This window comes from Podarcis bocagei (genome assembly GCF_964188305.1).
Source record: "Podarcis bocagei genome assembly, chromosome: 17".
In the NCBI taxonomy this organism is placed as follows: Eukaryota; Metazoa; Chordata; class Lepidosauria; order Squamata; family Lacertidae; genus Podarcis; species Podarcis bocagei.
The window spans coordinates 4,054,834-4,081,509 of NC_138143.1; the positions used below are offsets into that span (position 1 = coordinate 4,054,834).

At 45.2% G+C, this 26,676-nt stretch overlaps 1 protein-coding gene across 3 annotated transcripts; it reads left to right on the forward strand.

The window, feature by feature from the left end:
- LOC308577172 (uncharacterized protein) lies at window positions 1-25,996 on the forward strand. 3 transcript variants are annotated; one of them, XM_081177204.1, is made up of 10 exons: window positions 10-99; window positions 6,600-6,866; window positions 11,741-12,049; window positions 13,261-14,436; window positions 16,886-17,001; window positions 17,295-17,427; window positions 20,712-20,869; window positions 22,292-22,431; window positions 23,456-23,782; window positions 24,687-25,996. In XM_081177204.1, exons 2-10 carry the CDS (start codon window positions 6,668-6,670, stop codon window positions 24,865-24,867), a joined length of 2,739 nt encoding a protein of 912 aa, XP_081033330.1. In that variant the 5' UTR covers window positions 10-99; window positions 6,600-6,667; the 3' UTR covers window positions 24,868-25,996. The 3 variants fall into 3 exon arrangements, with proteins under 3 accessions (XP_081033331.1, XP_081033330.1, XP_081033329.1); XM_081177205.1 differs by lacking the exon at window positions 6,600-6,866 and having other exon boundaries at window positions 1-99; XM_081177203.1 differs by lacking the exon at window positions 10-99 and having other exon boundaries at window positions 6,549-6,866.
- The last annotated feature ends 680 nt before the right edge of the window (window positions 25,997-26,676 follow it).

The window sequence follows — 26,676 nt, forward strand, 5'->3', positions numbered from 1 at the left end:
TCACCACATGTAAGAGGACCAGGAGCTGCTGACTGAAGCCATGTGTTCACTAGGCAGGGATGAGCCTTGGAGAGGAAATCTGGGCAGACAGCTGTACAGGTGGGCAGATAAATTGTTCCTATAAGGGGGACTTGCAATAAAATTTTGCAGCATATCCCGAAGTCACTAAGTGGCATGCTTCTGTTTTATGGCTATAACTGGCTCCTCGGACTTTGGGTCATATTTAAGGTACAGGAAAAGGAATAGTGACACCTTTCCCCAGCCCTAAATATCTTACTCATATTAAGGTTCTAAAATGCACGGACAACTTCACAAGTATAGGAGGTTCCCCAGTTCAGTCATTCGCACTCCAAACTTGTGGAGAGCACCTGGAAAAAGATGCTGAGATTACTAAGCCCCAGCATGGGTTTCTTAAAAACAAGTCATACTAGATGACTCTAATCTCTCTCTCTCTCTCTCTCTCTCTCTCTCTCTCTCTCTCTCTCTCATTACAAGCTTGGTGGATCAGGGGAATGCTGTGGACATAGTGTATCTTGACAAAGGCTTTGACAAAGTTCCCCATGATATTCTTGTGGAGGAGCTGGTAAAATGTGGGCTGGACAAGGTAACTGTTGGGTGGATTTGTAGTTGGCTGACTGACTGAACACAAAGAGTGTTTGCTAATAGTTCATTGTCATCCTGGAAATAAGTGACAAGTGGGGTGCCACAGGGTTCTGTCCTGGGCCCATTGTTGTTCAACATCTTTATAAATGACATGGATTAAGGCATTGAGGGGATGCTCCTCAAATTTGCAGATGACCCCAAACTGGGAGGGGTAGCCAATGCTGCAGAAGACGGAATCAGGATTCAAAATGACCTTAAAAGATTGGAGAATTGGGCCTATACTAACAAAATGAATTTCAATAGGAACAAATGTAAGCTTCTACACTTAGGCAGGAAGAACCAGATAAACAAATATAAGATGGGGGGCACCGGGCTTGACAATAGTACACATTAAAAGGATCAAGGGGTCTTAGTAGACCACAAGCTCAATGTGAGTCAACAGTGTGATGCAGCAACGAGTCACCTGGCTCCCACAAGATCACAGCCCCAAAATATGTGTGCTCCAGTTTTCCTCTGGGTATGTTGGAGGGTATGCTTTAGGCTATCAACATTCTGGTGACATACACAATGCACATTTACAGCACATGACTTCACCCCAAGAATCCTGGGAACTACTTTGCTTAGGGTGCTGAGAATTGTAATAATAATATTACTAATAAATTTTTATTTATACCCCGCCCTCCCCAGCCAAGACCGGGCTCAGGGCAGCTAACAACCATTAATAAAAACAAGTTGATTAAAATACAATTTTAAAAAGATTAAAATATAACATTAAAACATTAGGATGTAGCCTCTTCACCGGAGGAGAAAGGAAAAAGCTACACATGTAGCTCTCTATTGGTTAATTGATGATTTAAAGAAGGTGGATATGCAGCGTCTGTGAACCCACAGGTTTCTGTCACACAGGTTAGAATAACAGAATCATAGAACTGTAAAGCTGGGCCCCCTCAGGGTCATGTTGTCCAAATGTAGTATAAACACTGACAACTGGGAAACACTGGCCTGCGAGCGCTCCAGTTGGAGGACAGCCTTTACCAAAGGTGTCATGGGCTTTGAAGACACTCAAACTCAGGACGCAAGGGAGAAACGTGCCAAGAGGAAGGCATGCTTGGCAAATGCATACTGTGATCAACCCCCCCCCCCCCGGAAACCAATATCCCCACAGTGGAAGGACCTGTGGATCCAGAATTGGCCTCCAAAGTCACTGTTAAAACCGTGTTTATGGAAGACAATCTTACTCGGAACGAGTGATCGCCAAAGAGAGCGCTGTAGGACTGTCAACTAAATGCCTTCCCACCTCTTTTCCTGTCTTGGGCTGCAGCTCCCTCCTTGCATTCTTTATCCAGTTTTCACCAGGTTGGCCACTGCTTTCCTCTTGGGTGAAAACAGAGTAGGTGTTGAGCAGTTCCACCGTCTTTCTGTCACCCAATAGCATATCTTCATCTTCTCCACGCAAAGGACCTGTTAACTTGCTTGTTCTCTTGCTTCAAGCATAGCCAAAGAAACCTCTTTAAATTATTTTTAACCTCTCTTGCAAGCCTGAGTTCATTCTGAACTTTGGCTCATCTGACCTTCTCTCTGCAAATGTTGGTTACTTGTATATATTTTCTCTTTCTTCCCTTTCTGATACATGCCCTTTTTAAATCTCATCTCATCTCTAAGCTCCTTAAGCAGTCATACTGGTTTCTCTAGGTGCCTCTCACTTTTCTTTCTTCTTGGAATTGTCTGCTTTTGTGACTTCAGGATTTCACCTTTAAGAAACTCTGATCCATCTTGGACCCTCTTCTCTCTGAGTATTTCTGACAATGGGATTTCACTGAGTAGTTCCTTAAGCTTTTTGAAATTAGCCTTTGTTTTGACCTTTTGCTGTTCATAAAATGACATTTTCTATGTAGACATATCTATGTCTAGGTGTCCCCATTTCATTTCAACAATGTCAGTTCACTATAGGAGGGAATTACGGTACATTCACGAACTGACAAGTACTTAATAGCATGTTTGTTAGGAAAAGTGTTGGTTAATAGCCCTGAATTGCAGGCTTATTAATAACACTTAATAAGTGCTGGCACTGAAATCATGAGACTGGCTCAGAACAAATGAGATGTTTTAAAAACAAAGCCAAGCTTTGATTGGGGTAGTAATTTATTAGAAAAATAAAACAAGTGTAACACAAGGGCAGCAATGCTATGCACAGTTAATATGTGTAAACTCCACGACATAGCAGAAGCATTTCTGAGTAAACATGCAATAAATAAATGAATGAAGAATTCTGCTACTAGATCATTCAATTTTTTTGCCAAGAAAAGTTGAATTCCTGTATTAAATATATAAATTGGGCATGTATTTGTAATTCATATTAACTTGTCTAATTTATTCAGGGTTGTTTCCCTAGTTAGGGGGTGGAGCAGGGACTGAAGGGCACTGAAGCCCCACTACTGGGAATATTAGGCCTCATGTCCTCTCCAGTTTGCATCCAGTGGACTCTCACTGCTGTACACATGATGTTAGCCACAATTCATATTTATCCTGCCGTTTCTTATGAAATACTGTGTTTTGATTGCATTTTCCCCAAAACCAGCTTCAATCCAAATTGAGAGAAATAATGACTTACTATACATGTGCTTTAAGCTGGTAATGTGTATACAGGCTTTTTCAGCCACTCTCCTGTTTCAAAGGCTTTAGCAGATAACTGCATTTCAAGACTAGAAAGATGCTTTTTCAAACAAGAAATCTAAAATTATTGGGAATATGATTTCTGTGCATTTTTCTGCATTCCTGTGGAATTGTAGCACGTGCATAATTATGATTTTGACTTTTTCAGTCTTTTTCTTCTGAAGGCTAGATTCTGCAGAACACACACTCACTGCAGGCATATTTCAATATTCCCTTTAATTAGAGGGGCAGATCTGGAAGATCTCTTTTTAAATGAGCATTTAATGCATTTCCATATTGCAACTTCATAGTTTTACTGGCTGTGCCTATGAAGCAGTTTCAGCCGAAATGAGCAAGCAGCGATGTGCATCACCATAACTTTAGCACCATCCTAATCCTGGTCGCTAGTGGCGGATAATGATTGGATGTTGCATACCAGTGCACACATGCAGCTGTTGCCAGACCTGTCACCATCTCTTCCAAAGATCTGAGAAAGGCACGGCTCCTTCAATGCTACGGTGACTCATAGGACTGAAACATCTGTAGTAATTTTAAAAAAAATGGCAACCAGAGTTGGAGAAAGATGATCAATTTCAAGGGCCAACTGGATGTGATGCAAGAGATTCCTTAATATGGTCAATTGCAGCCCTTAAATTCAGACTGTGTGTGTGTGTGTGTGTGTGTGTGTGTGTGTGTGTGTGTAGAGGGTTTAACCCTTTCCTCCACAGAGCAGTTTTCTGATTGATATTATACCAAAGCTGCAGTTTGCCCTGTGAGGCAAAACATATTGGTATCAAAGTAGGATATTTTTATGAGTTTCCCAACAGATTTCTGTTGAAAGGGTTCTCAGTATGGATTGTCCCGAGGGCCAAGGATATATCTGACCAGAGTCTCCAATTTTATGGAAACCGTGAAGAGCTGGTGTTCTGGTGACATGACTCTATGGGAGCTAAGAGGTCTAGGTAATGGCTGGTAGACATGACTCATCTGCATTTCACACACTCACAAGCAGCCAGGGGAAAGGGGTAAGGTGTCTCTGTCTGAAAAAGAGCAGTAGGAAAAATGACCTCCTAAAATTATTTCCACTAAAATGGCAGCTGGGTGGAGTTGGCAGTCAAATATTTTGCAGTGGAGAAAAGATCTTTACCAACAGGTCAGGATAATATTGAAAAAGATGATTTCAAAATAATTTGATGTCCCAAAGTATTCCTTGAGAAACCCCATCATGTCTAGTTTAGACCTGAGAAAAACTACTCTCTCTCCCAGCTTCAGGTATAGCTTTTTACGGGTAGTAGCACTTCAGGCTATAAATAAAAGAATGTGACATTTGTAAACCATAGACAATATTCTCCTTGTTTCACCCCAAATCAACCCTGTGTGGAGGCACATGCCACTTCAAACCAATAATGGCAAAACTAACGGAACACATTTATGAAAAATGAGGAAGTCATGGGTAGACTGAGGCAGAAGGAAGCAAATAATATTGGTCACAAAGAAGACAAACACAACATTTAGCCTGTCTGGAGAATCTGCCCCTACAGATGAATCATGCCTGCACTGACCAACACACCAACTGGGACGAGACAGGAGAATAGGCAGTAACCCAGTACTTTGCCTTCTCTGCCTGGGAGACCCTGGTGAGAAGCTGGAAATGCAGGCGGCACACACGTCTTTCACATGGGATGATGAAAGTGGAGGTTTCGACCTAATGGGACTGCCTCTTGCATCATGTGCCCACTTATGTTCAAGCTGCTTTTGCATGGTGAAGTGTGGTGGGGTTTTTTTAAGAAGACATTAAACTAATTATATATTCTATATAGGTAAAGGTAAAGGGACCCCTGACCATTAGGTCCAGTTGCAGTGCTCATCTCGCTTTATTCACCAAGGGAGCCGGCGTACAGCTTCCAGGTCATGTGGCCAGCAGGACTAAGCCACTTCTGGCGAACCAGAGCAGCACATGGAAACGCCGTTTACCTTCCCGCCAGAGCGGTACCTATTTATCTACTTGCACTTTGACATGCTTTTGAACTGCTAGGTTGGCAAGAGCAGGGACCGAGCAACAGGAGCTCACCCCGTCATGGGGATTCGAACTACCGACCTTCTGATCGGCAAGTCCTAGGCTCTATGGTTTAACCCACAGCATCACCCACGTCCCGCATACATACATACATACATACATACACACACACACATATACACATACACATTGGAAAGCATTGATCTTCATGAAAGCAGATTGGCAGCCAGTCAGTGTGGAGAAAGAAAGGACAACTGCCCAGCACCCAAACATTGACAAAGACTGCTGCCCCCTCCTCAGGAACCCCCATGCCAAACTTGGAAATGGTATCTTGAGATGTGGCCAAACCTATGCAAAAAAACAGGCAATGTTGCACCAAAGTGATGCTATTGTCCACCATCTTGACTCAAAATGGCACCCGGCATCCACACAAGGCCCTGCCCCCCCCCCACCTTGGGAACTTTTGTGCTGAGTTTGGCAACAATACTGGACAAACATTTCCCAAATTATATAGTAATTGCTGCTGCTGCTGCTGTTGTTACATTTTTTAAAATAAATAAGATTGTATTCCTTTGTTGTGTGAACAGTTTTATTAACACTTCTGTACACCACCCTGGAATCTTCTGAAGATCAGTGGTTGCAAAATATTTTAAAGAGCCACCCACCCCTTGGGACGAGGTATTGCAGGTGACCTGAGTGGGCTGTGGTAAACTTGTCAGTTTGTAACTGAGGTGAGACTGGTAAGCTTCAGAGGAGGAACCTCCCAGACACCCCAGAGAAGGCAGCTTGGAAGCCATTGCTCTGAGAGATAGAGTGGCCATTCTGAGCGCTATGGTGCCCCCAAACAAAGGGCTCATTCAAGGGAAGCTTCACAACCTGCCCAAATCCCTGAGACCATGTTGGACCCCTGTAGGGCCCTCTGCTGTGTCATCAGCCAGCCAAACCCCCAGGCCCCTCCACCAGACGGATGCTGGTTTCTGTAGTCACAGACCTGGCAGTGTGCTGGGATGGGCTAGCAAGGCCCTGGAGGCGTCAAATCGCCTTCTCTAACAAGAGCCGCTCACGGTTTCTGCACAGTGGCTGGTTGTGTGCATGCACAGAAGTGCCATTCATTGGAGTGAGACCTCGGAGCCTGGCCAGGTGCTAAGAGACAAACTCCCCTGTCTTAGGTGAGCCGGCTCCCCCAACGGACATTAACTGCCAGAGCCCCCTTGCTCCTGCCAGAGCTTTCCCTCCATTTGCTCCCGTCAAAGCCCTGCTTCCCCCCTCCCTCCCTCCCCATCGTCAGAGTTGTGGGGATGAAGAATATAAACCTCTCCCTGTACAGGAATATGCGCCGAGTGGTGAAACCAGCCTGGAGCTCTGCAGGCTTGCAGTCTGGAAAGCAGAGGAAGCATGAAGCTCCTTCTCCCTGCTCTCTTTGCCTTGGCTCTGTGGGCTCCCCTTGGCTGGGCTGCCCGGAAAAAACCTGAAAGCCCAAGCAAGGGCTTGACTTCCTCATCCTCTCCTGCCCCAGATGGGCCAGCCCATCCCGGGAAGCGACGAAAGCAGCAGGCAGCAAGCGAGCTCATCTTGGGGCAGGGTGTGGCGGAAGGTGAGTCAGGGGGAAGGCCGTGTGGGGGGTGGAACTGCCTAAGGGAGGGGCTTCCAAAGGGGCGTGGCTGAAAAGTGAAGCAGTGGGGACACGAAGCGGGCCGCCGTGCAGACTACCACAAAATAGTGAAATGTACCAAACTGATACAGTCTCTCACCCCTGTGGACACTTGCAGAAAAAAGGCAGCCGTGAAGAAGGGAAGCTCAGCTTCAATACTTTGTGCCCTGTTTGTCAAGCCCCGTCCGTCCTGCAGTGTGTCAGCCCACATTTACGAATAAGAGTTGTCCCACATGCAGCTGGGATTTTGCAGGCAGGCTCAGCTAGAATCTTACCCCGTTGCCAGAACTGGAGGATGCAAAACCAAAAGAAAACATTCCCACAAGCTGCTTTTGCTTGGAGGGTGGTAGGGGTTGGTGGTAGTACCATTTGTAGTATTGCATATGCTGTAAATGATGTTGTGGACCATGAATTTGAATGTGTGTGCATTGCGCTGCCATGTGAGAATAAGCCCCTTAGCAAGTGGCGCATGGCAGCAACTGGAGCCATTTGGCAAAACTGCATGCGAGCACTGGCCTCTTGGCTATGGCTATGCCAATGAGCCCCAGGCAAACCAAAATGTAATCTAGAACCCAGATAACAAACATCTGGGGACAAATATGTTCCTTAAGCCTTCAGTTGTTTTTCCTGGGGTAAAAGGAAGCACATTTCCCCACATTTTTTCAGTATACATTTATGCATGGAGCTAGCCTCTGCTCAACATTTATGGTTATTCCACACTGGTATCTGAAATTGTCAGCCTTTGTTCACATACTTTTAATGGAGAAAAGAAATTATATTGTTGTCAAATAATTGTAGTCCATTGGTTTCTGTGTTAGTCTCCTGTAGTTTGCAGACTTGGTATATGTGTGTGTTTTGGGGGGTTGTCTCCACAGACTGTTGAAGCTTTTCAGGACTACTGCAGCTTTAAAGTTCCTGTTTGCAGGTCCTCCCCATATTATTGCTTCCTGTTTATTCCGCCTGGAGGGTTACTGCTGAATAACATCTCTTAGGCTGCAATCCAACACATGCTTTAGACTCTGTAAGATGGACATCAAAGTAAATAGGTTTAGACTGTTAATTGCCCAGTGTTGTGTTCTGTTCATGGATGTGGTGATCGTTTTTAAGTACTTGGTTTTCGTTTTTGTTTAAAAAAACATAATAGTAAAATAACACTGTTTAGTATAAAAAATAAAAAAGTAAAAGAGCAAGAAAACCAGTAATCAAAGCCTCTCCATCAAACAGGAAGAGAAACGGCAACATGGACAATTAACTGAGGTTATTCAATCACCAACAATCCTCCAGTCAACGGAAAGAAATAGCATGGGCAGGATTTTCATTTTACATGGGCAAGGACTTTTTCTGACTAAAACTTTTTGCCAGCAAACATTGCAGAAAGATTTTAGCTATGGTATATATTGTTTAACAATGGTATAATATTGCTACAGGCCACCCCAATCTCTGAGCAGAGTTAGATTTCAGGCTCCAGGTGCTTACCACAGCAGAGACTGTGATGTCTTTATGAGATGTGGTTTATTTACTCACATATATGGTCTGAGCCTCCGATGGAGGGGCTCCCAGCATCATACTCCAGGAGGGTTTTGTGTCTCCCATTCCTGCAGCCTCAGGTTCAAAGTGTCAGCCCACATTGTGCTCTGACCTCCCCCAGCCCTTCAGCATGTTCTTGCTTGCAAACTGCAGCTGTATTTCCTCCTGCTTACATCATACCCAACTGCAATCCTGAAACTTCTTCCTCCTAAAAACTCTGGCATTGTCTTCTGCTAACTACCCAGAGCCCAGGGCTGGCTCCACCCATTTGCTGGCTGATGGCTTATCCCCCCTGTCCTTGTTCTCTGTTAAGGACTCAGAAGCCATCATCAGACTGACCTGTATTTTCACACTGCTTAATTCAGCACCCGACAGCACATCTTACTACTCCAAGCACTGCTCAAACTCCAAGACCCACCAGACCCAGGAGTTTAGGGGAGTCAAGGCACCCACAAACTAATACCAATATAATGCTATGCAGAACCTCTGCTTTAATTCCACTTCCAGTTAATATGGAAAGGCAGTTCTTTGCAGTTAGCAGTTCTAAAGGACTCCAGCAGCAAATCAACTTAGAAATACAGCCTTAAAGAGCAGTTGTGATTCAGCAGTCATTCATTCAAAGTCAAAAAAAGTGTGGTCTTGTGTATGTGTCCTCTGGCAAGGGCTGACCCAGATTTTTTGATGGATAGCCCCAAGAATCAGCAGAAAATATTCTGTTGATGTGCACAGCAAACAAAGTCAGAGCATTCATCATGTTATGCTTCACCCAGGATCGACTTGACCCAGACTGCAGTAGCTCCATTGAGAGTATAGAATAAATTAATATTATATGGACCTTTCTAATCCATTTGGAAAGGCTGGACCTGATTGTGCCCCAAAGCGGGCAAGAAGCCAGTGCAGATGAGCAAAAACTGGAGTAATATGTCCTTGCAAGCAACTGGGTGGCAGAATTCTACACCAGCTGAAGTTTCCAAAATAGAATTTAAGGACAGCATTGAAGTGTGCAGTGTAGGGGAAAGCAGACATAAAAGTATTGTGAGGGGAATGTTATTAAAAGGGGCACTGATTCCTAGAGGATAATTGCTTAAATTAGCATTTATGGTTTGTGATAGCTGCTGGCTACTAAGTACTAGACCCATCTTACCAGCCATGCTGGAAGCTGAGATCAGTGTCCTATCTGTGTATATGTCTGTGTACAGTGGTACCTTGAGTTACAGACACTTCAGGTTACAGACTCCGCTAACCCAGAAATAGTACCTCGGGTTAAGAACCTTGCTTCAGGATAAGAACAGAAATCATGCTCCGGAGGCGCGGCAGCAGCAGGAGGCCCCATTAGCTAAAGTGGTGCTTCAGGTTAAGAACAGTTTCAGGTTAAGAACGGACCTCCGGAACGATTTAAGTTCTTTACCTGAGGTACCACTGTATACCAATGTGAGAGAGTGTGTGCACCAGGAAAAACATAGTGGTTAAAATGTAGGCAGAAATTGGGGTGGATGGGAAAAGAGGTATTCTGTTAATCTGGCCTTCTTGCTGTTTGAGACATGGTGGAGAAATGCACTGAAAAGTGTGGGCTGAACAAATGACTAATAGCAAATGAGGATGAATGCAAGACAAATGCTCAGTGGCAGACAAACTAACCTCAGGATGAACTTTCAAGAAATAGGTTGACCAAACTCCGTTTGGAGCCCTTGCTTGTTCCCACAAGTTCAAACTGTATACATGTAACTAACACATTGTCACAAAAAATGCTGTCAGTCTCAAGTATTCACCTTCTGCATAAGGAAATTAGCTGTCAAAATAAAAAAATTCCTTCCAGTAGCACCTTAAAGACCAACTAAGTTAGTTCTTGGTATGAGCTTTCGTGTGCATGCACACTTCTTCAGATACCCAGAATTAGCTGTGTCATGGCTGTCCTTGGAACTCCCTACCACTTGGAGAACCAAGAAGCTGTGAATATCGAAGGAATGTCTACATCTGCACAATGCATTTAAAGCCCAGTCGCCTTGATTCTGTCTTTTCTAGCCCTAAATTCCGATCCGATCCATGATCCTGTTTCCCACGGTGGACAGTGAGATGCCTCCTAGGATGTCAACAAGCCAGACATAAAGGCAATACAGCAGCCTTCTCCCAGTGGCTGGTTTTGACGGTCGGATTTATTCTCCAGGAATAAGCCTAATTCTCTTCTGAAGCCATCCAGGTTAATGATCATCACCACATACTGTGGGAGGTTTTAACTATGCACAGTGTGAATAGTTTTGGCTGTCCTGAATCTCCCGCCATTCTGCTTTATGGGATGACCCTTGGTCCTAGTGTTGTGAGAGAGGCACAAAGAGAGGTTGCTCCTGGAACAGCCTGTTTACTGAACATTCATCCTGATCTGATTCCAGGGAGGTTTGATGATGTTGCATCAAAGCAAGGGCTATCACATGTTTTCCCATGCATTTTCCTGCCATATTCCTTATCAAAGAAATTATGGTCTTTTGGGGAAGTGGGTTTGTTTGTGTGAGACCTCCCAATCAACTGTAAATGTGTGATTGGCCAGTGCGTCACTGAATCCCACCCAAAACAATCGGCCACCTGGAAGTGCCCAGAGAGAAAATCTTTTCTCTGGGGACTTGTTCACACAGACTTCCTTTTGTGCAAAGTCCCTAGGAGCAGGTCCAGGCTTTAAAGCTCCATGTCCAAGTATTTTGTTTTTTGTCTCGGCGTTTTCCCCAGGAAAACCTGCATTTTACCACTGAATGGAAATCAGGTTTTCCACAGATGGTCATTTGCTCCAATTCAGCAGTAAAACGTGGGCCTTCCCAGGGAAAGTTGTGGGGCAAACACAAAACTGCTTGGTCAGGGAACTTTAAAGCCTGGACCTGTGCCTGGAAAGCAGGGTGCCAAAGGAAGTCTGGATGAGCCCTGCACCCCTCATCACATTAGAACCCAGGGTCAGGTTTTACCACCCTGCTGTAGTACTCCCAAGGGAAGCACATTGATTTTTCTGATAGGACTTATTGGCAGCCTCTAATGCACATGGGAGGAGAAAGGAAATGCCCTCAGGGACACCACAGATGTAGCACTTTGACCTGCTTCTTGCCCCTAATAATCCCAGGCCTTAGGGGGGGAAATCCGATCCTATCTGCTTAATTAGCATAATATGCATACTTTGGTCCTGTTTCCTGGTCACTCTGATGAGGCATAATTTTAGAAGCTATTACATAGGTAGGCAGGATGTGCATTTTTCAAACCCTAAGTAAATAACTGAGGTGTCGTGGTTTCTGTTTCCTCTTTTGAATTTGCAGAGACCCTCAAATCTGTAGCCGGTGTGGAAAGTGTTGCAGGAGAAAAGGGCTTGCGCCAGAAAGGTGAAAAGCCTTCAATCCTGAAGAACAGTGTCTTGAGGAGGAAGGAGGCAGCGCTCCCCAACTACCGGAATGGCCAAAATCTGGGGCAGGGAGGTGTGCCGAAGAAGTTGTCCAAATTTGGAAAGAAGGTATTGGGCACAAAGAGAGCAGAGGCTGCCAGCAGCAGCGTGGGTGCAAGACCAGAATCCGCTGCCCCTGCGACAAACCTCAGCCTGGCCCAGGCAGGCAGTATGTACCCTCAGAAAGGTATGAACAAGAGTGGGAATAAAGGGATGAAGGCCAGCCTGTGAATAAGCTTGGACCAGTTTCATTTTTCAGCTTGCCTACCAGTTTTAGGCTGCAATTCCAAGCATGCTTACTAGGAAGTAAGTCCTGCGAAACTCAGTGGGCCTTACTTCTGAGTAAGGCTGTGTGGTGCAGCATACATTTAGAGCAGACACACCCTGCAAAGAGTCCTGGGAACTGTAGTTCACCCCTCACAGAGCTACTATATCTAGTGCCCTTAACAAACTACTTCTAATTGTGGGAATTAGACTTGTAGCTCCCATTTACAGAGTATGCAGAAGGCTGGTTGACTCTTTAGTTCTCTTTCCCCTCCTATAAAAACTACGCAATACACTCTCTTTTAAAGTTTAAAGAACATATAACTTTTACTTAGTGTACTTGCAGTTTCAGATTAAATATACAATACAGGTGGATGTTTCTTTTAGTCACTAAAACATCTCACCTAGATTAAGCTGTTGCAGACTAATTAACATTTACAGACTGACGATACTCTGACTCCAAGGCAGACAGCAACACAACACACCTGCTGCTCTGACTGCTAAGACTCACAATGTGAATAACAGAACCAACGGAAATCACAAGGTCCTACAGCCCTTTCAAACATCAGCCCTTGACACATGCATTTTGGATGCTAACATCCCACACTAATCTCCTTGAAGGTTAACTGTACAGTTAATACAGGTAGGGTTGATGCCCAGGCTGTTGGGACCCCCAGAGAAGTGCACTCCTTTGGGACACTTCCTTTATCAATGGTGTTTATTTGGTAACAGTCATGGGGAGCTGCAAGGTGCCATTTTTAGCTACCATCAACATAGTGTTGCCAAGGGGCCCTGTGGGAAATGTAAAACGGTGGCATGCAGAAGGCCTCTTCCAACAGACCTGGGTCTAAGCGCAAGGCACCTGCATCTGATAGTGGAGTTCAGCATGTGGCTGAGTGGAAGACTGATCTAACCCATGACTCCCCTTTTGAATGAACAGCTGGGCAAGAGAGAGAGAACCATGCTGTCTTTGTGCAGGGCAACTACCTGGTCAATGGTGCCCCAAGTTAATCAAGGACTGTTAATTAGGTATTGCGCCCCCTATTAGGTGTGGGTGGAGCGGAGATGGGTCATGTAGGTGCCAAAATGTCCTAGTCTGCTTTGCCTTTCATTGCTCATCTCTTGTCTCTACAGGTTTGATCCATGTAGAGAAAACACCAATGAGGGAACCTGTTGCCCCACAGAAGGCAAAGGCAAGAAAGGAATACGCCGTCACATCTAGGAATAGTACTCGGATACAGATAGGAAAAGTGCCAGGCCCTTGGCATGGAAATGAAAGCCAGGCACTCTCTAGTCCTACCCACAAAAATACTGGCAAGGCAAAAGAAGGAAAGGAGCCCAGAATAATACAAAGCAATGCCAGCCGGGCACTGCTGCAGAAGGAGAACATCTCTCCCCACAGGAACACCAGCAAGCCAGCATCAAGAAAGGACCAAGGCCCCCTCTTCAGAAATGCCAGTCACACCCCAATGCGGAAAGAGTATAGTGCCCTCACTCGGAATGGTACTCAGGCCCAGGGAGTGAAAGAGCCCAGGCTTCTCCCGAAAAAGGCCAGCAAGGCACAATCAGAGAAAGAACATGGCATTCCGTCGGCAAACACCAGTTGGTCCCTGACACGGCAAAAGCAGGGCATCTCCCAGAGAAATGCCAGCCAGGCACAGATGAATAAGCGGCTCAGAGCTGTTCACCTAAATGCTAGCCAGGCACTGTCAGGGAAAAGGCTCATCACCCCAAACAGGAATACCAGCTGGGTTGAGGTCAGGAAGGAGCCCACCCTTACCCATAAGAATGCCAGCCAGGCAGTGCCACAGGAAAAACCCAGATTTTCTCACAGGAATGCCAGCCAGGCATTGCCAGGGAAGCAGGATGGCTCCCAGCAAAGGAATATCACTTGGGCAGAGGTTAACAAGGAGCACAGGCCTACTCACCAGAACGCCAGTTGGGCATTGCCAAGGAAAGACTCCAGTTCTTCCCGCAGAAATGTCAGTCGGTCACTGGCAGGGGCAGAACATGGCATCCTGCACAGGAAAGGTGGACAGGCACGAGCAAGGAATCTGCCTGGTGTTCCCTTCAGAAATGTCACCCAAACTGAGGCTGTGAAAGAACAAAACGTATCTCATAGAAATGTCTTCAGAGCAGGAGGCACACCAAAATGGCAACCTGCCGTGCCAAAGGAAAGAGATGAGCCCATAATGCCATCCTTGCCTGTGACCTGCCTGCTTTCTGAACATGCCATCGCTTGTGGCAATGCCCGCCTGAAACATGTGCCCAGGCTGAGTGACACTGCGCTCAGAACCCTCTACCTGGCAGGTACATATTTGAGGCAGGAAAGGGATTTTTCTTCTTCACCAGCCTGTGTCTCTCCAGCTTCTCTTTCCTCACCTCATTCCCAGTGTAAACACTCTTCTGGGCCCAATAACTGGCTTATCGTGCAAACCTATACATGTCTACTCAGAAGTAAACTCCACTGAGCTCAGTAGCACTTACTCCCAGGTAAATGTGTATAGGATTGCAGCCTTGTTCAGTCGGTACGCTGCAGTGCGCTCATTAGTAATGATCCTGCTTTTAATACTATTTGCGCCTGCAAAGTTTTCGGGTGATCAGACTGTTTAATTTCCAATAAGTGCTGAAATCCTTTTAACTTTTCATACCACAAATGTTTTGGGGTGTTTTCCCACTTGCTTTTGTTGCACTGTAGCCCCTCTGGAGAGCAATAATGTGGTAGCACTGGGGAAGCATCACAGAACAAAAAATAAAGCAGGAAAAAATCCACCACTATAATTGTGCAAGGATATGTTGCAGAAGGCACTTGCAGCCAAACACCAGTTTGGAAGGGCCCTTTCTCCCCGTTTTCCAAATGTCTGTGTGGTGGATAGAAGCCAGCTAGATCTGGAATTCCCAAAAGGTTTGTGTGCTGCTGGGATCAATATCATGACTTTTGCTCTGACAGGAACCCAAATACAGGGGCCCATCAATGTATCACAGTGGTTTGGAGGTTAGCACTAACCATAGTTTGCCTGCAAACTTGTGGTACTGGGAAGCAGTGACTGGAGGAGGGAATTGGGGCCCAGGAAGTGGGAACACAGGTTTCAGGTCATTCAAACCATAGTTATGAGGAGGGAAAAGAGGGAAAGAGACTATGAGGATGGAACATAAGGATGATTTAACAGGCAAATAACTATAGACTAACATGGAACAAATATGTTACTGAGATTTGATGGAACCCCTAAAAAAACACATCACAAGGAGCCAGTGAAATACCAATTTAGGACACTAGAAGATAATTAAAAAGAGGGGGGGAGGTTATGAGGATTTCTTGAATGGCAAAATATGATGGTTGGAGATCTGGGAGGGAATTCTGAGATAACACAATCATGCAGAATGAAAAAACAAAAAACAGGAGTATATATGTTAGATACTTTGAATAATGGTTATATATTCACAATTGGCAGATAGGGAAACAGAAGTGTCTCTTTCTCTTTTTTCTTCTCTTTCACTCTCTCTTTTCTTTTGGATTGAGTCTCTTGTATGATCTTTGATTTTGGGTGCTTCTTGAGTAGCGTTAACTAGATGTACAGTGGTGCCTCGCAAGACGAAATTAATTCGTTCCGCAAGTTTTTTCTTCTTGCGAGTTTTTCGTCTTGCGAAGCACGGTTTCCCATAGGAATGCATTGAAAATCAATCAATGCGTTCCTATGGAAACCGCCTTCAGACCAGGTCCAGGGACAGTCTGTCCCCCGACCTCTTCTGAAGGCTGGGGGGGGGGACAAGGGCTTTTCTTCCCACCGCCAGCCTTCAGAAGGCTGTTCTGAAGGCTGGCGGTGGGAAGAAAAGCCCTTCTCCCCACCTCCCGCCCCGCAAGCTCCGGGGACAGGAGCGCTTTGCTGCCGCCCGCCAGCATTTTAAAAGCCCCCGCTGTCCCGGGGCGATTTTAAAATGCTGGCGGGTGGCAGCAAAGCCTCCGCTGTCCCGGGGCGATTTTAAAATGCTGGCGGGCGGCAGCGAAGGGTTCGCTGCCGCCCGCCAGCATTTTAAGATCGCCCGGGACAGCGGAGAAGTCTCCGCTGTCCCGGGAAGGCCGGCGGGGGGCGAAAGTCTTTGCTCCCGACCGCCAGCATTTTAAAAGAGGTCCCCGGAGATTTCCCTATGGGCTTTCTTCTTGCGAAGCAAGCCCATAGGGAAATTCATCTTGCGGAACGACTCAAAAATGGAAAACTCTTTCATCTTGCGAGTTTTTCGTTTTGCGAGGCGTTTGTCTTGCGAGGCACCACTGTATATCTTAACACCTAAAATTTTATATCTGTGATAAATGAAGATACATACAGGGAGCTGACAGAGAAAGGCAGGTCAGAGTGTTTTTTTCTCAGAGTGGGAGACTGAAGAAGAGGAAGCTCTCCCAGGTGGGAGGATTCAGGGTGTGAAGATCAAAATAAAAGGGTGACTGAGGGCTATATACCTGTATGCATAATTTTGTGTCTTATAAGGATCATATGAGGATTATTAATGTGTTTCATTTTCTCTTTCTCTTTAATTGTTTCTGATTGATAAATTGTTTTCTATTATTCTCTTTAGTTTCATTGGAATTTTATAGAATATTAGTTTGAAAACCTTTAATAAAATTGATTTTTTAAAAAAAGTTTGGAGGAACAGACTGAGATGCCTGAGCTGGCTTTTAGAGTTGTCATTACAAGGCCCAGAGTGCGATCTTCCCTGTAACTGCTTTTGCACCTCTCACCTTCCATCTTTTTATGCTTCCCAGAGAATGAGATCACTCATGTCCCAGCTGGGATTTTCTTGGGGTTGCCCAATCTAGAATGGCTGGATCTCAGCAAGAACAAGCTGGATTCCGCAGGCCTGCACCCAGAAGCTTTCAAGGTGAGTGGAGACGGGAAAGACCTTTTGCTGTGAAGGGAAGTTCAGAAGCAAAGAGGGAAGTCAATTTATTCGGGGGGACGGGGACTGAGGGGGAAATAGATTATCACAGGCACCTTTGGAGATCAATTACTCCTAACTTCTTTAATTAAAGGAGATTCTGAAACTAGGACTGTACATGCAAAGAATGTGTTGAGCCATTGCTCTATAATTTGCCCATTTGCAAGAAATAATTATTTCTTGTTGACTATTGAACATGATCACAACCCCGTCAGTACCTTTCTTCTTCCATGCAGAATCTCACCAAGCTGAAGCGCCTGAATCTGGATGGAAACCGCCTCACTACAGTCCCAGCTTTGCCCAGTTCACTACAAGAGCTAAAGATGAATGACAATAATTTAGAAGGACTGCAGAGACACAACTTCCGAGGTAGGGGTCACTTTATAAAAAGTCCTTCCTTGGATGTGTGTGTGTACTCTGCATATGATCAGAGGCCCTCATTCCTAGGTGCCGGAATTTTTGTAAACACAAGGCGGCACCCTATTAAGTCACATTTCCTATAGATTTCTGAAACTCTGGCATACACACCTAGGGGCTCATCTATACTTCCTACTGTTCTGCTTCTTTCCTCGGGGAAAGGTGCTCTTTAACACTCAATCGGAACAAACAGTAATTCAGGTTTTCTTAGGATTGACGTTTGCTCTGATTGAGCACTAAAGTTCAGATTTTCCCTGAAGAAGGAGTGGGGCAAGCGGAAAACTGCTCAGACCCCCCCATGGTTTCTAGGCATGGGACGAATGGAAGTGTGCAGAAGCTCTTCGTCATTAGAAAAAAAATTACATTTTCCATAGCAAAGAGAACTGCACTGAGACATGGAAATTATATAATTATTTATTAAATTTCTATACTGCCCTTAATCTGAAGGTCACAGGGTAGTTTACAATATAAAAACACAAAAATACATACCATAGTAAGAAATGAAAACAATACCCCATATACACAACTTAAAAGGCCACAGATAGTTTAATTGGCCAAAGGTCTTGGAGAAGGTTGCTTGTGGGCATTTCTGTAGAATAGCCGCTGTTAATATTTAAGATTGTGATGGCGATTACAACCACCCTGTTTTATGATCTCCACATTTTAAGCAGGACTAGAGCTATGGCAACCACTTAATAAGATGTTAAGAATTCATTCCTTTGCTCATGATTTACTACACTTATAGGCCACCTTGCCGCCAGTGAACCCAAGGCAGCATACAAAGTTCTCCCCCACCCATTTTAGCTTCACAACAATCCTGCGAAGTAGGCTAGGCTGAATGATAGTGACTGCCCAACATGAATTCTGTGGCTGTGTGGGAATTTGAATCCTAGTCTCCAGAGTCCTAGGGCACATTCTTATTTCCCTTTGCCCCACTGCTGCCTTGTGGAACATATTCAGGGGAAGAAAAGGCTAAGGAACAAATCCTACACAAATCTGGAGTGGAGTTTCCAAGACAGTTGGATGCCATTTTGTACACATTGTTTCTTGCAACTCCTGCAGCCCAGCTGGTGCAAAACTCGTTTCTTTGCTTTCCTTTGGAGAGGCCAAGAGGGGGAGGGGCTTGTCATCTGGGCAGCCCAGGACCTCTAGACCAGGGGTCAGCAGCCTTTTTCAGCTGTGGGCCAGTCCACCGTCCCTCAGACCATGTGGTGGGCCGGACTATATTTTGGAAAAAATAATGAACAAATTCCTATGCCCCACAAATAACCCAGAGATGCATTTTAAATAAAAGCACACATTCTACTCATGTAAAAACATGCTGATTCCTGGACCGTCCGCAGGCCAGATTGAGAAGGCGATTGGGCCGCATCCGGCCCATGGGCCTTAGGTTGCCTACCCCTGCTCTAGACACACTGACCAGGCTTGCACCCCAGGGAGGTCACTTCAGGCAATGTGATTCTCCAGCAGTTTGGCTCCCCCCCTCCGGAGGCACACTCCATTGTCTCCCAAGACAGACAGGTGGCAACAACTTCTGAGGAGAGATACATAGGCTTGTAAACCCTTATGGGCAAATTACATTGCAGATAACGGTGTCTGCCGCAGCCCTACACAGTGCACACACATGTTATCAAGATGCACAGTAGAACAATTACATAATGGGATGCCCGGTGATTTCAAGTGACCTCATTTTGCTAACAGCATCCATGTGTCTAAATGACCTGAAACTATTGCCCAGACACATTGAAAGTAGACAACAGTAGCAAAAAGAGATCCCCCACATAAACAAATCTCATGGATCACTACTACAAAGGCAAATCTAGATATGTTGTGTGTCCCCCCCACGCATTGTCCTTTGACAAAGCCAGCACTCTACTGAATGCACGTTATGCTATTTCCAATATCAGTGTGAAGATCTTCCATCAGTTTGGAAGCTAGGAAGCCTGCTGTTACTGGTCTAGCTTCTTTCTGTTTCTATAACTGCCCAGTGCTGGATGTGTGTGGGTTGTTTCCTGAGAAGTTTGTTAGCAGCTGATAAATGGGGGCTAAACAGGAAGCTGGGATACACACTGGGCCTCCTGGGAGCAAGTTCTGCTGCTAACAGAGGCCCGTTGTTTCTACCCTGTCCATCCTGAGACTGTTCCAGCAGTGGAAACTGAAAGGAAATGTAAAAACTGGACTAATATGCTTACATGCATTAATTTTATATAATTTGAAATTTTTGTTCCTTAACAATTGGGGGATTCTGACAGCTGTGTTGCCAATATATTTCTCCCCTGTTAAACTGTTGTTGTCCCTGTGTCTTTCCAAGCACCCTGGGGAGGCAGAAATTTGGCAGGTGAAGCTTTCTCCATTCTTTGCTAAATCCCTCCATGTCAGTGAAAAGGCAAAGAGCTTAAGAGCAAGGCTGGTAATCGGAGGCAGGGTGGAGGTGGGCAGAGAGGGGAATATTTGACCCATATTCAAATGTATATTGACCTGCATATCAGTCCTGTATTTCAGTTGGGGGGGTAGCCTTCTTAGCTTCTGTGAGGTCCTCCTTTGCAGCTGTTTTTCAAAGGCTACGGAGGGCATGATTTGGTTAAACCTGGAGGAATTCAGGGAGTGAGATTAGTGCATTTACTTAAGGGGTGCTCTGCCTGTCCCAGTATAATTCCAGCACTGGACTGATTTCTGAATGTCATTTCATAATACATTTGGGGAGCCCCCCTTCTCATCTCATACGTGAGCCTTCAAAGAATTAATTATTCCACAGCACTGTGATGGCACATCCAGACTGTTGTTATTTTTGCAGGTACAATTAAATGGCATAGCAGCAAATTTATACCACGCAATTAAAACGGCTTCAGTGGTCTTGTGCAACAAAACTGTCCTCCCCCAAAAAAACTTGGGCTTTCTGCAGCAAGGAAACATGATGGGAAGGAACAGGGAAGTTTCTTTATTGCAGTTGTGGGGGGAACTTGCTGTTTTATATTTTGAAAATCAATCAAAATCAATCAATCAATCAATCAATCAATCAATAGGATGGGGAAATGCCCCAGAAAGTGCGGGATATGCTTGATGCAACATCATACAACCTTTCTGCAAAGAAATAAGAAGAAATGCTTAATAAATAGCTGCCACCATATAACGTTCCCACAATCTTTCTGCCAAACATCATCAGGATGAATGCTCAATAAGCAGGTTGGCTGCAAGTGGCCAGAGGAGATTCATGGATTCATCTCTCCTCTGCACAGGCCTCTTCAAGCTGCTCACCCTGGAGCTGGAGGCAAACGAGCTGCATGATGGGAACGTGCCCCCCACCACCTTCAAGCCCCTGAGCAGACTCATCTACCTGCGACTGGATCGGAACCACTTTCGAGCCATCCCGCCAGGTTTGCCTGCCTCCTTGCAGGTGAGCACAGCAGGGGTTGTTCTTTGTAACAGGAGGGCTGTCAGCTGAACCAGGAGCCAAACCTGGTAGGTCAAAGGGTATAAAGTAATGTATGAGATTTGAAAGGAATACTGTACAGCAAGCAATGTGCAACTTCAAATAGGCTGTGAACTACTACCCAGTATCAAAAATGGGCAGTGATCTACCCCAGGCATAGGCAAACTCGGCCCTCCAGATGTTTTGAGACTACAATTCCCATCATCCTGACCACTGGTCCTGATAGCTAGGGATGATGGGAGTTGTAGTCCCAAAACATCTGGCGGGCCGAGTTTGCCTATGCCTGATCTACCCATTGTCATTCTTCAACTTAAACATACTCTTCCCGCTCCCCCCCACACACATGTGTTTTAAGCTGTGCTTATTTTAGAGCCCCTCTGGGCCAAACTGGTCTGTCTGTTGGTCTCTCCTGCCCGCTCCACCCTAGAAGGTCACTAGCTGGGCTAGTGGTAAGCACTGCAGAGCTCTCACCTGGCGCCGCTTCTTCTCTGGGCAGCAGCCAGGATAGAAAAAGAAGCTCTGAAGTGAGCCAGTGATGTCTGCATTGTCTGCTCAGGGCAGCAGCAGCACTGTCCAAATCAGCCAAATACTGGGCACAGTATTGCACCTAATATTAAAACTGCAGAGTGGAAGGAAAAGAGGACCATTTTCTGCCTCTCCACTTCCAGCTACAATATGAAGACTGGAGAAGAGACCCTCTTAAGAATATTAGGGGGTGGGCAGGGGAAGGACTAGACCATGTGAAAAATGAACATAATATTTTAGCTGCAGCTAAATTTTCATTTTCAGCTTTGTATTCTTGTTATAAAAAAAGTGTGCCTCCCGCCGGTCTTCCGCCTTTTGGGCCGATTGAGGCAGAGGAATGGAAAGCAAAATAATTGTGTAAATCAAAAGGATTTTGCATCCAGGTTTCTCTTAGCCTTCATGTCTCAGTTTCTAACACAGCAACCATGGGAGGGGTGTATATGTTGCCCTCATGTCCTTGTGGACTTCCCAGAGTCACCTGGTTGGCCATTGTGTGAAACAGGATACTGAACTAGGGCTGGTCCAGCAGGGTTATTTCCCTCTGCTCCTGTGATACCACCTACATCTCTCTTTAAAGACTTTAAAGCTCTCTTTAAAGCTCTGTCTCCAGCCCAGCCCCATTTACGGTAACTTGTCTCATTCTGGAGTTCTTCTGTATGTTGTTGTTTTAGAGGTGGATGGGTTGTGTGAGATAGGTACTGGATTTGTTTGCCACACAAAGCTGGACAGGGACTGAGCAGAACTGGAACCAAGGAAGAGGTGGGGGGGGGATGCTGGAATCAACTGTGTGGTGTGTGTGTGTGTGAAGCTGGAGTCATATTAAAAGACAGATTTAAAATCAACAGTTTCCCACCCTTGCAGGAGCTGCACCTCGACTCTAATCACATTGAGGAGGTGACCGAGAGTGTCCTCAACAAAACCCTGAACCTTACTGTGCTGGTTCTGAGCAACAACAAATTGCAGGAAGATCGCATTGCTCCACGTGCCTGGATAAACCTCCCGTGAGTATCTCGGCATCATTTTCTCATACCAGTGATACTCCAAAAGGAGAGGGTATGAGAAAATCCAGATTGAGGGAGGGGAAAGTGTGGAAAGGTGATTTGGAGGTGACTGTCATTTTTTAAAAAACAAATTTATTTAAAATAAAAAAATTCCTTCCTGTAGCACCTTAAAGACCAACTAAGTTAGTTCTTGGTATAAGCTTTCGTGTGCATGCACACTTCTTCAGATACTGAAGAAGTGTGCATGCACACGAAAGCTTATACCAAGAACTAACTTAGTTGGTCTTTAAGGTGCTACAGGAAGGAATTTTTTTATTTTGACTATGGCAGACCAACACGGCTACCTATCTGTAAATTTATTTAAGTTCTCTTTCAAATTGTGAGGTTTGATTAACAAATCTATTTCTTTTATCTAATTTGAACAATTCATTAAGTTGATAATATTGTAACCAACCTGTTACTATTCTTATATTCTCCAGACCTTTTTATTTTAACATCCCCATCTCCATCCATTAAGAAATCTCTACATGTTGCCTACTCGTTTTTCATATTTCATTTTTTCACTGATATAACTTCTATGGGAGAAAGCCACAAAGGTGTCTTTTTCTAACAAATTTTTATATTTATCTCGTACTGTATATAAATTCTTCCTGATAACATGATTCATTAAACCTTTATGCATTTTAACTTTACCATACTATAAATATGAATGTGAGCCAAACTTATTGCCATGTCCTTCCAAGTCTGTGTATTTTTCAATACTAACCACTCCTTTAGCTAGCAAAGACAAGATGCCTCATAATAAAGTTGTAGGTCTGGCTGGAGGTAACTGTCAGATGTACAACAGAGAAAACAGAGATACAGGAAGTTTATTGTCCATATTAAACTACAATATGCCCCCAAGTGCAATGTTTTTCCCAAGGAAGGGAATGGCAGCAATTCATGTATATAGGAGGAAATCCAGAATACCACTGTTGGGAAGTCAGGAATCCCCAAGGGCTGTGTGTGTCTTTTTCCTCCTCAGGAAGCTGGAGGCCTTGGACCTGTCTCACAACCGCCTGGTGCACGTGCCTTCATTTCTACCCCGGCACCTGAAGCAGCTGACTCTGCACCACAACCGCATTGAGCGCATCCCTGGCTACGTCTTTGCCCATATGAAGCCTGGCCTGGAGTTTCTGCATCTGTCACACAATGCACTGCGAGACGATGGCATCCACGCCGTCTCCTTCCTGGGGCTCTACCGCTCCCTTGCTGAGCTGCTCTTGGACAACAACCAGCTCCAAGCCATTCCCCGTGGCATCCTGAACTTAAAGGGGCTGCAGGTTCTGAGACTGAGCCACAACCGCATCAGGTAAAGCAGGGATGGGGAGACAGTGGCCCTTTGCATAGTTATTGGACTCCACTTTGCATCATTCCTGACCATTGGCCATGCTGGCTGGGGCTTGTGGGAGTCCATCAGTACTGAGAAAGGCACAGGTTCTCCATTTCCAAAAGAGAGCCTACTCTGCTCCTTGCTCCTTTGTGCTTCTTGCACCCACAGTCAGTCTGTTTGGAGGAAAGAGTGCTGTAGGGACTGGTGGCGTTTGTGTAAAATCTGAATGTATATAAATATACCAATTAGCAAGCAAGCACACAGGCAGCCCAGCACACAACAGAACTGCTATTGTCAGGCTCCGCAGGCAACTATTTTAAATACAGTGGTACCTCGGGTTACATACGCTTCAGGTTACATATGCTTCAGGTTACAGACTCCGCTAACCCAGAAATAGTACCTCGAGTTAAGAACTTTGCTTCAGGATGAGAACAGAAATCATGCTCTGGTGGCACAGCGGCAGCAGGAGGCCCCATTAGCTAAATTGGTGCTTCAGGTTAAGAACAGTTTCAGGTTAAGACCTCCGGAACGAATTAAGTACTTAACCCGAGGTACCACTGTACCTGGTATCTTGAGCTTGTATTTTGCTCCTGGGATAAAACACAGGAAATCAGATTCCTAGCCTTGCTACTCTCACCCTCATTTTAAAGATGACTTATGTGAGCCAAGAAGTTTTAATCTCATTCTCCTATTATCCATGAACTCACTACTACATTTTCTTGGGTAAGCCAGTCAGCACCTCTCCTGACCAAACCTGTAATATGGGGATCATGCTCAGACGCCTCACAGGGTTGCTGTTTGTACTGCAGAGAGAAGGTACTGTATGTGAAGCCCTGTCAAGGGCTGCATGATGCTGAGGGTTCTTAGTCTCTCTTCCTGGCAGGCATGTCCCCCTGAACTCTGTCTGTGACACGCGGGTGGCAGAGGACTCAAACATTGTGTCGATGCACCTGGAAAACAACTTGATTGACCGCCGCCGGATCCCACCCACAGCCTTCTCCTGCATCAAAGCCTACCACAGTGTAGTGTTGCGGCCGCAACAGAATGAAGAGGACGACTACTAAAGGTGCCTTGCAGATCCCTCGCAACAGCTGTGAGGTGGTCACAAGCTATGGGACCAAACACTGTCCCAACCTGGGGGCGTGGGGAGAGATATTGCTCTTCAAGACATCACAGTGCTGCAGGGGCAAGGAAATAGGCACCTCTCTCTTCTCTGTCACTAGCTTCATGCTCCCCACTAGAGGATTCAGGGGCAGTCTTTTAAGGAATCAGGTTTTTTTGTGATGAGAGAGTACTGGAAACATTACAAATGTACAAAGGTGAACACAGATGACCAGGCGAATACCTAGCAGACAACATTCCACACAGACACCTGGTGCCCCCAAAGCAGCAGCATATCTTTGAACCTCTCTTGCCATCCTGCTACAAAATTCAAGGCTTCCGTGTCCTTTGCTGACTCTGTTGCAGCACCAGACTGTCTCCTTAGCTCTTCTTCAAGCAGGTGGACAGGACAGTTAGCTTGTTGCCACTGGTTAATCAAAGGCCTTTAGCAGGAACCTTTAGCAAAGCAATTGTGAAAAAGCCTTGAGAGAAGTTCTTCTAGTGCAGGCATGGAGAAGCCTGTGGCCCTTCAGGTGTTGCTGGACTCCAACCCCCATCATCCCTGACCATTGGCCGTGCTATGCTCAGGCTGGTGGGAAATGAGAGTCCAAAACCACCTGGAAGGCCACCGATTCCACATCCCTAAACGAGATCTTCTGTCTGGCACCAGAAGGTAGATAGGTTTTGTTATGGATGGTCTGTGTTTTGTCATCTGTATGGTACTGACAACATTTCCAAGGAAGTTGTTTCTACTCTCCCTACCCTAACCATTGTAGTCAGCACCTGAGGCTTTTACCACCTCATAACCCTCCAAATTCTGCTACGTATAAAGAGTGAGGGGGGTGCATTCCAGACTCTCTCTCTTTAGACTTTCCACAGCAAAAACTCACAATATGGTAGCATTTTCTCTCCGGTGTATCAGTTTGATAAGAATTTTTTTAAAAAACAACAACAAATGAACACAAATTCTATCAGACAGCTCAGTGCTCTTATCCCACCTCCTTTTTATGTGGTAAATGTTATTAATATGTCTGGTGCTATATACTTTCTGTATTTCTTCACTTATGTTGAAATCTTTCACAATTGTTTTATGCATAACTGTTTTTGCTCTTTCAATTTGTGAATTAAAAAACCTTCTTTAAATAAAATAGAAAATAGTTTAAAACATATTAATTCAAGTGTTTTGTTTTCTGCTGCACCTTACTTAATCATTCCTAACAGTGACCCAGGATATACAGTGGTACCTCGGGTTACAGAAGCTTCAGGTTACAGATGCTTCAGGTTACAGACTCCGCTAACCCAGAAATAGTACCTCGGGTTAAGAACTTTGCTTCAGGATGAGAACAGAAATCACGCTGCCACGGCAGCAGCGGTAGGCCCCATTAGCTAAAGTGGTGCTTCAGGTTAAGAACAGTTTCAGGTTAAGAATGGACCTCCAGAACGAATTACGGTAAGTTCTTAACCCGAGGTACCACTGTATCTCAAAGTTTAAAGTTAACACTGACTCCTTTGAGAGGGAGAGGATGAGCTTGCGGTTTGCAAACCATATGACGAAAGAAATGCTCTTGACCTGTAATGGGATGATTAGCTGCTTGTGCGTAAAATCGTGCTCCCTCAGAGTTTGTGCGGCTCCACAAACCTCTGTGTGTGACAGAGCTCCTCAAACATGTCTGCTCTAGTCACTCGTAGAGTCTGACAGTGGCTGTCTGCGGAAGCGTTTCCAGCAAAGAAGCTCCTTAACGGAAACGCGTCTCCTGGACTCACGGCGTGAC

Coding starts and splice junctions, on each gene's coding strand:
- LOC308577172 (XM_081177204.1), top strand. CDS start 6,668: ATGAAGCTCCTTCTCCCTGCTCTCTTTGCCTTGGCTCTGTGGGCTCCC. Junction 17,002..17,294: donor TGCACCCAGAAGCTTTCAAG/GTGAGTGGAGAC, acceptor TCTTCCATGCAG/AATCTCACCAAGCTGAAGCG. Junction 22,432..23,455: donor CGTGCCTGGATAAACCTCCC/GTGAGTATCTCG, acceptor TTTCCTCCTCAG/GAAGCTGGAGGCCTTGGACC.